At 42.9% G+C, this 14,347-nt stretch overlaps 1 protein-coding gene across 2 annotated transcripts in view; it reads right to left on the bottom strand.

The window, feature by feature from the left end:
• Positions 1-14,004, bottom strand: part of Gpc5 (glypican 5) — an 859,871-nt gene extending 845,867 nt beyond the window's left edge. For both annotated transcript variants that reach the window (XM_055609899.1, XM_055609901.1), the window contains exon 1: positions 13,524-14,004. In XM_055609899.1, the coding sequence (XP_055465874.1) occupies positions 13,524-13,905 (382 nt within the window). In that variant the 5' untranslated portion in view covers positions 13,906-14,004. The remainder of the gene's footprint in view (positions 1-13,523) is intronic.
• Positions 14,005-14,347: the final 343 nt, after the last annotated feature.

Below are 14,347 nucleotides of genomic sequence, written 5' to 3'. Positions count from 1 at the left end.
AAAAAAAATTCAGTAGCCCTCCCATATACAAACAATAATTGGCCTGAGAAAGAAATCATGAAAACAACATCCTTCACAGTAGCCACAAATACTATGAAATATCTTGGGGTAACTCTAACCAAGCTAGTGAAAGACTTATATGACAAGAACTTCAGCTCTTTGAAGAAAGAAACTGAAGAAGATACCAGAAGATGAAAAGATCTCCCACCTCATGGATCGGGAGGAATAACATAATAAAAACGGCCATCTTATCAAAAGCAATCTAAAGACTCAACAATATTCCCATCAAAATCCAACACAATTCTTTACAAACCATGAAAGAGCAATACTCAACTTCATATGGAAAAACAAAAGGCCCAAGATAGTTAAAACAATCCTGCACTAAAAAAAGAACTTCTGGAAGTATCACCATCCTTGATTTCAAGTTGTACAATAGAGCAATAGTAATAAAAACCACACGGTATTGGCATAAAAATAGATAGGTTGGTCAATGGAATCAAAGATTCATGAGTAAATCCATACGGACACATGGGTTTTTATAAAGAAGCCAGAAATATACAATGAGAAAAGAAAGCATTTTCAACAAATAGTGCGGTATAACTGGATGTCTGCATGTAGATGAATGCAAATAGATCCATAGCTATCACCCAGTTAAAAAAAAAAAAAAAAAAAAAAAAAAAAACTCAAGACCAAGTGGATCAAAACCTTCAACATAAAACCGATAGGCTGAGCCTGATAGAGGAAGAGGCACAGGAGACAACTTCCTAAACAGAATACCAATACTATACGCAGTAACAAAAACAATCAATAAAACTGAAAAGCTTCTGTAAGGCAAAGGACACTGTCAAAAGGACAAAATGGCTGCCTGCAGAATGGGAAAAGATCTTCAGCAACCCTATATCTGATAGAGGGCTAAATATATAAAGAACTCAAGAAACTAGAAATTAACAAACCAAACAAGCCAATTTAAAAATGGGTACAGATATAAACAGAGGAATTTCTAATGACCAAGAAGCACTTAAAGAAATGCTCATCATTTTTAGCCATCAAGGAAATGCAAAACAAAACAACTCTGACATTCCATCCTACACTTATCAGAATGGCTAAGATCCAATAACACAAGTGACAGCATATGCTGGCGAGGATGTGGAGCAAGGGGAACACTCCTCTGTTGCTAATGGGAGTGTAAACTTTACAGCCACTTTGGAAATCAATATGGCAGTTTCTCAGAAAATTGGGAATTGATCTACCACAAGACCCAGCTACAACACTCCTGGGCATACACCCAAAAGGCTTTCTACCATACCACAAGGATGCTTGCTCAAGCATATTTAGAACATCTTTATTCATAATAGTCAGAAGCTGCAAACAACCTAGATGTCCCCCAACCAAAGAATAGATAAAGAATATGTGCGACATTTACAAAATGGAGTATTACTCAGCTATTAAAAACAATGACATCATGAAGTTTGCCAGCAAATAGATGGAACTAGAAAACATCATCGTGAATGAGGTAACCCAGACCCAGAAAGACACAAATAGTATGCACTCACTTATAAGTAGGTATTAGCTGTGATGTAAAGGATGACCATTCTACAACCACAGACCCAAAGAAGCTGAGTAACAAGGAGGGCTCGAGGGTAACACGTGAGTCTCATTGAGAAGGGGAAATAAATAGTCATCATGGGTGGGCAGTGTTTGGGGACTACAATGTGGGAGCACCTCTGGGAGGAGCTAGAAGTGTAGGGCAATGGAAACTTCCAGGAAGAAATGAGGGCGGCCCTAGCTAAGACTTCTAGGAGTGGGAGATACAGAAGCTGAACTGGCCATCTCCTGTAACCAGTCAAGACTTCCAGGGGAGGGACTGGGACACCAACCCAGCCACAAAGCAAAAAGCCTTTAATTTGTCCTACCTACAAGATTTTCTGTGGTAAAGGTAGGATAGAAATTGTGGGAGTAGAGGACAAACAGTTGGTCCAGCTTGAAATCCATGCTTTGAGTGGGAGCTCACCCCCCAACATTGTCTGGAGGACCAGGAACCAGAGGCTGAATAGCCCAAGGACCTAGAATAGAGCAAAACATGACTGACAAAAAAAAAATCAGTGAAATAATTGCTAACGATACTCTGCTACACTCATAAAACCATGCCTAGCCCAATTTTCATCAGTGCAGCATCACCCAGCAACTGATGAAAACAGATACAGAAATCCATAGGCATACATTAGGCAGAAATTGGGGGAGTCCCATGAAAGAATGGAAGAAGGATTGAAGGAGTAAGAGGGACAAGAAAACCCAGAGTCAACCAACCTGAGGCAACAGGGGCTCACAGAGACTGTCAACCATGCAGGCTCCATGGGACAGACCTAGGTCCTCCACATATATGTTACAGTTGGGTAGCTTGATCATCCTGTGGGATGCCTAACAGTGGGAACATGCACTGTCTGTGACTATGTTGCCTGCCTCTGGGACCTTTTCTTCCTATAGGGTCACCTTGTCCAGCCTTAATGGTAGAGGAGGTGCCTAGTCTTACTGCAGCTTGATATGCCAGGGCTGGTTGATATCCACCAAGGCCAGCCCTTTTCTGAAGAGAAATGGAGGAGGAGTTGATAAGGGGTGGGGTATGGGGGAGGGTCTGAAAGGAGAGAAAGAAGGGGAGACTGCAGTTGGGATGTAAAATAAATAAAATTAAAAAAAAAATTCAGTCACTGGTTCTAGAGGGTCGCTTGGACAGGCAGTGAGTTATTTCACAAGGAGAAAACGCTGACCTTTCTGATTTTCACCAAATTTTAGAGTGGCCTAAGCCACTCTGCACTGTGCTAAGATGACAACATTCCTCTTGATGTAACCACAACAGAGAAGAGAAGCCTCTGTGAAGCAAAATTACCATTCTCGGTTATGGAATGGCAGTAAAAGCATTTAGTGCCAATGGTGGCTTATATCTTACAACAGGAAAGTGAGAAAGCAAGCAACAGAAAACTGCAGAGGGCAAACTGGAAAGGACAGGAATTATGCAGAGCTCCAAAATCAAATGTGAGAATTTAAGCTTTGGTGTGAACACTGGGGAATGTTGATTGCTGTCTCCAGCTGTCTAGCAAACACCGCTGGATGGGTACTGCCTGATGCTTTGCAGCAAATCCTGGAATCACCTGCTCCCCACACCCAACCTATCCTTGTAGGTGGCAACAATGACAGACACCTCTTGTAAAGGATCAACTTCCTCAAAGATTTTAATTTGGAAACCAGAGAACCGCCTTAGTTCCCTTTGTCAGAAGCTACACAGCTGTATTTCTGACACGTATAGAAGGTTGAACTGCAATAGACGAAGCAATTCTAAGTCCACATAGAGGGAAGGAGTTTAGTCGTATGGGCTGGGTCCAGACCTCAATAAAAAGGAGCAATTGAGAGGAGCCCCAGCATTCACCTCTATGGTTCCTGACTGCAGGCTCAAGGTGACCAATTTTCTCAGGCTCCTGCTTCCATGCCTTCCCTTCTGTAACAGAACATAACTCAAACTGTGAGAAAAACTAAAGTCCTTAAGTCAACTTCCTTAAGTTGACTTTGTCACAACCACAAGTAACTAATACTGAATGTCCTACTTAGGGTTACTATTGTTTTGATAAAACACCATGACGAGAGCAACTGGAGAGGAAAGGGTTTATTTAGCTTAAATTTCCACATCTTTGTACATCATTGAAGGGAGTCAGGGCAGGAATCTGGATGTAGGAGCTGATGCAGAGGCCATGGAGGGGTGCTGCTTACTGACTTGCTCAGCCTGCTACATTATAGAACCCAGGATCACCTGCCCAGGGATGCACCAGCCACAGTGGAATGGGCCACTCCCCCTCAATCACTAATTAAGAACACAGCTCACAGCCAGGTCTTCTGGAGGGACTGCCTCAGTCGAGGTGCCCTCCTCTCAGCCCTAGCTTGTGTCAAGTTCACACAAAACTGTCCACCACACAGAGATATCTGTGGAAATGTTTTCAAGTAGCATCAGCATAACGTGGTTCTCAATAGCTACCAGAGGAGAAAAGGAACCCAAATATACAGTATCTGTATAGAAGAAAGCAAAACATCTGAGCTGAGTCATTTGCTAAATGTCACACATCTAATAAATGGAATGGCCAAACTAAGCCATTTCAAAACTATAAATTCATTTGTCTGCACTATAACATTTGACAAATTGTGATAGTGTCTGGCTTTTCTATTCATTTACCCCAAAACAACATTTTAGTGCTTTGTCAGACTTATTTTTTCTCATTTTGACTACAAGACATTTGAATAGATGAATTAAATGCTAAATATTTAAGACCTGTAGCTTTTTACAGCAACAAACTTCCAGAGGAGAAGAAGAAAACTTAGCTTTGTGTTTTCAGACTAAAGCTGCTAGTGGGGCAGGCACAGACCAGGCAGGTCCTCCAGACACCCAGCTCTTAAAGAAGCTCATTAACCTCTGTTGTGTGACTCTCACCGCACTATTTCTATTTCCTTTATTTTCTAAGGTGATCAAAACCTTTCCTCAAAACAAGTAAGTTGAGGTTCTTGTTTGGTTTGGTTTGGTTTTTAAACCCAAAATAAAATGTGTGGCAAGCCTGGTGAGAACGGAGTATTAATCTCTTCCTTTTATTGACCCACTTCAGTTTCAGCTCATTAAACACAGACATCTCAATGATCAAAAGAAAACGAACCAAATGTAACTTGGTCTAACCTTACCGGATAACAGAGTTTCTCAAAAAGCGAATAAATCTGAGCTGGTAATTTAATATTGACAGTCTCCCACTTAAATAATCTATGTGCAATGAACAGGATATCCCAGTGTAATTTTTCTCCTTCATTTTATTTGATCAATACAGGTATCCTTTGCTGTTTTCACATCAACTCCCTTCTAAGAATCCATCCTTCCCTAACATGTCAGAAAAGCAAAGTCAGTAGAATATGAGTTCTAAGAACATAGCTGCAGAGATAAATTATATTGCTTATACAGCATTATAAAGACTAATAAAGTTTACCATATCATTGAAGGAAAAGAAATAGTAATTCAAACTCTGTGTCCTAATGACTAATAAAAGTTTAATCATGTACTAATGAATGCTTACTAACTTTTAGATCATGACTGTTTTTAAACATATTTAAGTAAGCAGCTGGACCATATCAAAATATACACGTGTGTTTCATTAGCACTGACACAACAATTCTTCTGTTCAGAGAAACTTCTTCGTGCTTCTAAGATGTGCTAAGCAAATCATGATACATAATCATGTAAGTAGCAATAAGTTTTCAAATTTTCATTGTAAAGATGTCTTAAAGACTCGATAAACCTAGGTCTGCATCAGATGAATAGAGAAAACTGTGGTGTAGACGCACAAGGGAATATGGTCTGTCTTTAAAAAATAAGATACTGCCATTTGTGGCCAAATGGATGAATGTTGCAGATGTCATCGTAAATGATATTGGTAAGGTACAAATACTTACACATGATCTAGAAGGTTGATTTTGTTACAGCCAAGAGTAAAGCAGTGGTCCCTGCAGGCTTGGCTCCTCTATCAATGAATACTAAATTATAGTTAGAAAAAAATAAGCTCAAGAGACCTGTTACACAATGAGCTAATAAGTTCAGTGATGGTATACTCATTCTTCAGGAATGATGAACCTGGATTTTAAGTGTTTTTGCCACCAAGAATGATCCATCATGAGATCACATGTGTATATCATCTACTTAGAAGTAGCCAGCCCCACAACATACATGCATTATATGTAATACCAGTTACATTTTGAATATGTATACTGAAAAAATATGTTCTAAACAATAAACATAAACAATTTCATGTCACTAATTTAAAATAAATAGGTCTGAAAAAAGACTGAGAAGGTATTTCTAAAATTGCCTTTATTGGAAACACCTTACAGACTCTGCCACATGCTGCTACAATACAGCTGGGTGTCTGATTTACTAGGAATTTCTTTCTGTTATCCTCAAGCCTGAGGTCACTCTGCTTTGTCCGCCTGCTCTCCTAAACTCCACCTCTGTGTCTGAACTGACTACTTTCCTCACTGCGACAAAATGCCCAACAAGTGAGATTTAAGGAAGAAATCATTTGGGGCTTATAGGTTGGCACAGCTGCAGCTGGCCAGACACATCGCTTCCACAACGAGAAAGTGGAGGTGAATGCTGAGGCCTCACCCGTCTTCTCTTCATTCAGTCCAGGGCACCAGCCCACAGAATCATGCCACTCACATTTAAGGTAGGTCCTCGTGCTTCAACTAACCCAGTCTAGACATACTGAGAGATGTGTCTCCAACATGACTCTAACCTTGTCAAGCTGACAATCGAGAGTACCATGACAGCAGCCTTCAACAAACACAGATCTTGTCCACACAGGAGTTATTCCAAAGATGAGTAATGTGGTTCGGAATGTTACTCTCAGCATGGAATTAACCAGGGTAGAAGAAAAGGGGATTCATGTCCCAGTTCATTACGAGTAATTTCTTCACTGAAGAATTTCCGTTTTGAAAAAAAAAAAAAATTAGGTCCAAATAAAACATAAACAAACTAATACAAATCCAAATGCAAATTGCATTTTGATCCATTCTCTTAACAAGTCAATAAAGCTCTGAGATCAGATGCACTGGCCTAAATGATGGCAGCTGTGCTAATGAACCCTAAACGTTAAATACTTCTCCTTTCCCCGCAGAACAGAAACAGCAGAGAAGACTCCCTTCCAGACATTTGTCTAGCTGTTCATTTACTCCATTTCAAAACTGTTAGACAAAATAGGTTTAAAAAAATCCCTTAATGTGAAATTCTCGGGGTTGGGTCACCTTATAGAATCCATGACAAAGTTACAGAAGAAAAGGCTTAGCTCCTAGGAAACAGTTTACTCACAACCAACACAGCCAAGCACAGCACAGAGCACATCTACACAAAAATGTTACTGACTGCATTTCTTCATCCTGCCAGGATTAATCAATAGAAATTACGACTAAGCATAATGAACAGCCTGTTAGGTAACTATTAATAAAAAATTAATGTATTTATCAAAATCTATATATGAACGCTGACCTGTGGAAAAAATCAATTACAGATTCTTTTCACGTACTGCATTAGTATGCTAAAGAACAGAAACACATTTAGCGTGTGCTGAGTGGGGAACTTCGGGGGTGAGAACAGAAAAGACACAGACGAATGCTGGAAGCCCACACACATGTCTTTCCTGCTCACAGGGGAAGTGCTTCCCAGAACAGTAGGCAGGGCCACCACAGAGCTGGACACAGGGAGTGACAGACATTCAGCTGCTAAGGTACCTTAAGATGTTCTTGAGAACTTGAGTTCAGTTCCTAACACCCACTTTCCGCAACTTACAACCACCTGTCACTCCATCTCTAAGGGATTCCGCGCCCTCTTCTGGCCTCCTCACACAGAGGCGTGAATACAAACACCCATAAAAATATAGAAACACATAATTACCTCTTTTTTTCTTTTTAAACTTTTTTATATTAATTAGTTCATTCATTTTGTATCCCAGGTGTAGCCCCCTCTCTCATTCCTTCCCAAACCCACCCTCCCTACCTCATCTCTTCCCAGCCCCCTCTTCAAGTCCATTGATAGGGGAAGTCCACCTCCCCTTCCCGCTGACCCTAGTCTATCAGGACTGGCTGCATTGTCTTTCTCTGTGGCCTAGTCAGGCTGCTCCATCCTCAGAGGCAGGCGCTCAAAGAGCCAGCAATTGAGTTCATGTTAGAGACAGCCCCTGTACTCCTTACTAGGGAACCCACTTGGAGGCTGAGCTGCCATGGGCTACATCTATGCAGGAGTTCTAGATTATCTCCATAAATGGTCCTTGGTTGGAATATCAGTCTCAGAAAAGACCCCTGGGCCCAGATTTCTTGGTTCTGTTGCTCTCCATATGGAGCTCCTGTCCTCTCCAGGTCTTTCTATTTCCCTCTTCTTTCGTAAGATTCCCTGCACTCTGCCCAAAGTTTAGCTATGAGTCTCAGCATCTGCTTTGATACCCTGCTGGGTAGAGTCTTTCAGAGGCCCTCTGTGGTAGGATTCTGTCCTGTTCGCTGTTTTCTCCCTCTTCCGATGTCTGTCCCATTTGCCTTTCTGAGTGAGGATTGAGCATCTTACCCAGGGTCCTCCTTCTTGCTTAGCTTCTTTAGGTGTACAGATTTTAGTATGTTTATCCTATATTATATGTCTAATATCCACTTATAAGTGAGTATACACCATGTGTGTCTTTCTGCTTCTAGGATACCTCACTCAGGATAATGTTTCTAGTTCCTACCATTTGCCTGCAAATTTCATGATTTCCTTGTTTTAAATTGCTGAGTAGTATTTCACTGTATAAATATACTACAATTTCTGTATTCATTCCTCTATTGAGGGACATCTGGGTTGTTTCCAGAGTCTGGCTGGAATAAAGCTGTTATGAATAGTTGAACAAATGTCCTTGTTGTATACTTGCGCATATTTTGGATATAGCTGGATCTTGACATAGCACTATTCCTACTTGTCTGAGAAAGTGCCAGATTGATTTCCAAAGTAGATTTCCATGACCTAGTAATTTCTAAAACTCTGCAACTTGAAGATATTAGTAAATTTTGTCCATATATAAAGTATCAATTTGAAAATGGCTAAAAATGTTTCTCCAAGCTATATTTAAAGTGACTATATGTCCAAAACTTTCAGGTAGGTCCCATTGGGCTTGGTTGTAATGGTGCTAGCCTTCTGTAAAAAGAGAAACCAAGTGAGTGCCTAACTCAGAGCCATGTACTTAACCATATAAAACATTCAAAAGTCACAGTATATAGATGGCAGGGTCTTAGATCCTCAGTACTCAAGAATTCCTTCTATAGTTTAAGAATCAAAGAGATTCAAAAGACATACCAGCAATCTTCTTTCAGCTAACTAAATAAAACGTTGCAACTCGCCAAGCCCTATTCTATACACCAGACAATATTAAAAAAAAAAAAAAGTATAAACCCTGCCCAATCAGCTCTGTGACTTTCAGGACCCCAAGCTAGAAGCAAATGGAAGCCATTTATTCAATCACTCTCTTTTTCTCTTTATTTTTAATCCTCTTATGTGTTTGTGTGTGTGTGTTAGTTCCCATTCAACCTAATTGCAACTTAGCTGAAGAGATCCATGACTATAGTCACAGATATCTATTTAGAAATCTACATAATCTATATTATACACATACATCATAGGGTAACAAACCCATATTCCAGAAATTCTTAATTGGCTTCAACCCAACAAATGTAACACAGGATGTTTCTCTTAGCTTAACTGCATCCATCCTGAAGCCATCATCCAAATAGAAGACTGTGACAGGAGGTGGAGAAGTCACCATGACCCTGAGAGGGAGGAGGACAGACATATATACTGACATGGATAGCCGTGCCTGCAGGCGGCTCTGCAGTGTTTGCTTCATTGATGCAGACCTGTGGCTCTGAGCATTGCAGGGCAGGAGAGCAGCTTTGCTACCTCTTAGATGTGTGATCCACAAGACACAATATTAGCTACCATGAGCAAATAACGTCATTCCAGATAGAAGCACATTTTAAAACTAATTATTTGAGGATGAAAAAATCAATTACTATTTTTAAAGTCTCTGATGTGTTGAGATAAAGCATCAGCATGTCAACCTTAAACATCAGTGAATTTAAAGGAACTAAGAAAAGGTACTAACACTCACAGTGACAAGAATTTTCAGTGGAGGGAGGAGAGGTTCAAAGAAAAATCACTGGGTGGCTGTCCAGGAGAAAGTGCTTGCCCTGCATGCCTGACCACCTGACTTCAGGCCCCCTCACCTCATGATGGATGAAAGAACCTACTGCCAAGAGCTCTGCTCTTACTTCGGTTAGTGCACCCTGGCATGTATGCACACCACGCTCTCACTCACCCACACCATCTTAAAAGAAGACAACCTATTCACTTCACACAAAGAACACAGCAAGAACTTCATCTTTCACGGCCCAGCTGTGCGTAATTCTGAGCCACAGGTTTATCAGGTCAACTGCTGTTCCTGAATGATACAATAAGACAAACTGGTCTTTTATCATATGATTGAAAGCATTTTAAAGCAACCCCAAAAGCCAAAACCACTCTACAGAGTTCTGCTTTAAAGTTTTGCATAGTGTTAGAATGTCAGGCTTTGCCACATCAAGTTGACTACCATTCAATAGCTGGCTAAAACCTACCAGGTGAAAATGGTTACATCCTTGCGGTGCTACGTGCTCCACAGAGGTCTTGCATGAAAACCCTGGTTCCAGGAGTGGCTGTCCTGGGACGCGCATTGGAAACTTTCAGACATAAAATCTGGTGGGAGGTCTTTAGATCATTGGAGTTAATGGCGTCAAAGGGGGCTGCTGGGCCCTGGTCTCTTTGCCTTGCTTTGTGAAGTGTGCAGTTTGCAGTGTCTACCCACAACCACCTAAAATGTTTCAAAAGAGGCCCAAGTCAGCTGGGCTGCTGAAGCCTGCACAGAGCCCCCTAACCATAAAACCAAGAAAATGTCTTCTCTCTGCTAATTAATTGTTTCAGTATTTAAATATTTTGTAGTCATGAAAAGCTGACTAACACTTATCTTCCACAAACCCTGCTACAGTGTGTATTTAAGATAGATAAGCACCCATTAAAATTAGTTGTGCACTAATTATCTGATAGCTGATTTTAAATAAATCTCTTAACCATCCTCTAAAAGGAAGAGTATGTACGTGAATAAATCATTATGTTCCCTCCCCAATGAGTAAAATAAAATAAAAGCCTTTTAAAGATCCTCCATCAACAGTTCTTCCATGAATAAAATAAGCAAGAGCAAAGGGCACCCTGACTACCACTTAGGAAATAAGACAGCAACACAGTAAAATCTGTAATTCTAATCACATTTGCTCCTTCTCTCCTTTTTTACATTTCTCATCCAAACATTCTTAGAAGCTCAATAGGCTTAGAGGAATTGGAGCAGTGCAGAGAACAAAGGTGGGGAAATCTGGGAAAAAGCTTAAAAGGCTGTCCACACCATTTTAATAATTTCAAATCGGATAAGACTTTCCAGAAGATATAAAAATCAGAAGTGTAGAAAGGAACGGCACAAAGTTATTCTATCACCTTTACATTACATACATAGCGCTTCAGCTCTTGACTGATGGAATTTAACCACTGTGGACAAGAAATTAAAAATAAAACTCTAAGAAACACAAATACTAAACTAAATGTATTCTTTTAACCAAAGACAGGCTATGTATTAAATAAGCTCATAAATGTGTAAAAAAAAAAAAAGCCACTATTTGTATTCTTGTGTGGAAATGAATGTTTACATGTTAAGGATACACTGGCCTGAGACAGGCATACTTTGAGGAAACTAGGTAGCCACTCACTGATTTAATCATGTTAACCATTGTAAAATATAACTATACATTAAACAAATATAAAGGAATAAAGAAAATATTTATTAAGCGTTAGGTCTATGTGACTTATGCAAATTGAGAATGGGATTTCATTAGCAGGAAAAACAGATAAGTCAATGCCGAAATATTTTAATGTTTTACTGAGTTATTTAAATGAGTGGATAACACAAGCAAATTTCAATATTATACCAAATTTTTATATGAATGCTATAACTGGGTTAGTCTAGATCAACGTCATGCTTTCCCATGAGTTTGTCTGAACAGCCGAGGGGTTTTCTTCTTTCAGGAGCACCACTGATGCCTCCAAGAGTGTGACTGGCCGAGCTGCTTTAGCTGCTCTGATTTGTCCATTACCTTAAGCTACAGATAAGAAAGGTGCAATAGGAAAGCAGCCCAGAATGACTTTAAGAAGAAGATGTGTACCCTCCTGGCACCGAAGTTGTGCCGTCTATATCAACTACAAACAATGACAACTATTTGTTGTTCTGTAGGGCAGAGCTTCAGTGTTCCCTTAGATCATGGTAAAAGGCTATCTCAGTGCTCAATGCTCCAGAACGTTCCTCTTCAAACATGGCATATACAAGGTTTAGAAATAAAACTCAACACCTGTCTAGGGCGTGTTGTCTTCAGGTGGCACCAGAAACACTGAGATGTGAGGAGGTGTTGGAATCAAAGTCTCATGAGGAGCTGTCAATTACAGCCGAAGCTATGGCATTCAGAGGACAAGATCTCATAATGCATATGAGGGTTTCACAGCTCAATACGCACCGCACACAAACCAATTGGTTTGTGAGCAGCTAAGTGAGGAGTATTTCTTAATGAAAGAATACACTAACATAATTATGTACTTAGAAGGCTTTTGGTTTGTGTGAGTTTGTGTATGTTATTTTATTTTTGAGGAGACAAGAATTGCCCTAAGCTGGAAGTATCAACTATGTGTGTAAATTTGTGAATTGTCTAGTGCGCTGAATAAGTATTCGAATAAACATTGGTGTATTTAAAAGTAGGCGTTGGCTGATGGGCTTCGCGTGCCCAGACACGGAGGAAGGATGTTGAGAACTGAGTTAACTAGCAATCAAGCAAATGTGCTACCACTGGGGAGTGCTAAAGGCAAGCCTCCTTGCATAGGAAAAGGGATGTATTTTGTACTCAGACATCCTTTTGCAAATTCCTTGTTCATCCAACGACCTCCTCAAATCCATCCCTCTCTGTTGACTTCAGCAACAGCTAGTGGCACTCCTCTGTGATTGAGCCGCAGACACTTACTGCGTGGGCCCACTAACACCTTCTCTTGCGGATAGAACGTGTGCTAGATCTCCCACGAGCAGCTAAGAATGAGTGCTAGGATAGCGCCCAGCGGATGAAGGCAAGCGAGGGCGCTTACGGGAACGTGATCTCCACCTGCCGCATTAATTGTATCTTTCCCTGTGCGCCTGCGGTTTACTTCATCCGTGCTCAGTGTGCCCAAAATGCAGGGTTTGGTCGCCTGTTGCCCTATCGCTTTTCAGGCTTGAAACTACTTTGTGGGTCTGTGAGACACACTGAGCGGCTTGGATGTCTGCAGGACTGCTTGGTGCCAGGGTGCGGAGGGGCAATTAAAGGTCATGTCTGAGTGCACTGGGTCGGGTGCTCATTACAGAAAACACCGGCTGCGCCTGTGCAGCAAAGGAACATAAAAGGGTTTTATGTTTTCACCATCAAACTTGTGGCAACCAGCACAGTTCCTTTGAGGTTGTGAGGAAAGAGCGAAACCAGGGCCCCTGGTGACATTCTCTCTGGGAACAGGTCCACGGGCTTGCCACGCGGTCAACAAACCTCTCCTTTAGTAGTCCTTCACACACTTACTGGACCCTAAGGGAGCACCGGCAGGAAGCAAATGCTCCGCGCTCCGAGGAACCCCAGATACAGTTAAGGAGCCCTGAAGCTGCCCTCCTCCGGCGAGCACGCCAGGCAGGCCCTCCGGCCTTATCCCAATTCCCCTAGTGGAGGGGGAGGACCCGAAAGGTCATCTTCTCACCAAGGACCACCTCTGGGTGCCAGGAAGAGCGCGGTCGCAAGCCCAGAAGTCCCCGGCCGGGCCCCCGCACACTGCCCGGCCAACCAGCGGCTCCTACCTGCCCGCGGCGCATCCGGCAGCCCCTTGACAGCTCCCCCAAGCCGCCACTGGAAAAGTTTCCGAACTTCTTCGCAGCTCTCCACGCCCTCACTCCGGGTAGATCCGAGGAGAGCCAGGAGGAGGAGACAGCGCCAGCCCAGGCGCCAGGTGCCGGCGTCCATCCTCGTCGCTCGGGTCGCGCCTCTCCCGCGGTGCTCCCCACCCTCCCGGGCGCCCTGCGCCGGCGGCGCCGGAGGAAGACCCGGGGCCGGGGCTGGCGGGGGTTCGACGCGCAGACGGCCTCCGGAAGACCGAGAACGCACCGCGGCTTCACGCGCAAAAGCCCCGCTTTCTCCTCTGACGCCCCGAGGCTGAGACGCTGGACTTCTCCTGCTCAGCATCCCAGGGGTCCGCCCCGCGGGGCGGGTCGGCGCTGTGCGAGCGGAACCCGAGCCCTGAAGAAGCGGAGGGCCGGCGAGCACCCGGCCCCGGCCACTGGCGCCGCGGCGGCCGTGGGCTCCGCTCGCTGCCGCTAACCTGGGGTGAGTCCGCGGCGAGCTCCGCTGAGCCCCGCTCGCCCGCCCCGCTCGCAGGCCACGCCCCTAGCCACGCCCCCGGCAGGCCGCGGGCTCCGCCCCAGCCCAGATCTGCGGAGCCCAGCAATGGCCGGGGCAGGAGACCTCAGAGAACCACTTTAATGCAAGGAACCTCGTCTTCATCCTCCCGGTTCATTTCGGAAAACACTGACGTGCTGAAACGAAAGCGTGTATACAGAGGATCAGAGAAAGCAGGAGATGAGAAACATGGAGTAGAAATAAGAGGAACTATTTCTCTACAAAGCAA

The sequence above is a fragment of the Psammomys obesus genome, unplaced genomic scaffold, assembly GCF_907164565.1.
Source record: "Psammomys obesus unplaced genomic scaffold, mPsaObe1.curated_primary_1811, whole genome shotgun sequence".
Classification (NCBI taxonomy): domain Eukaryota; kingdom Metazoa; phylum Chordata; class Mammalia; order Rodentia; family Muridae; genus Psammomys; species Psammomys obesus.
This window is presented reverse-complemented; position numbering and strand designations above follow the sequence as displayed.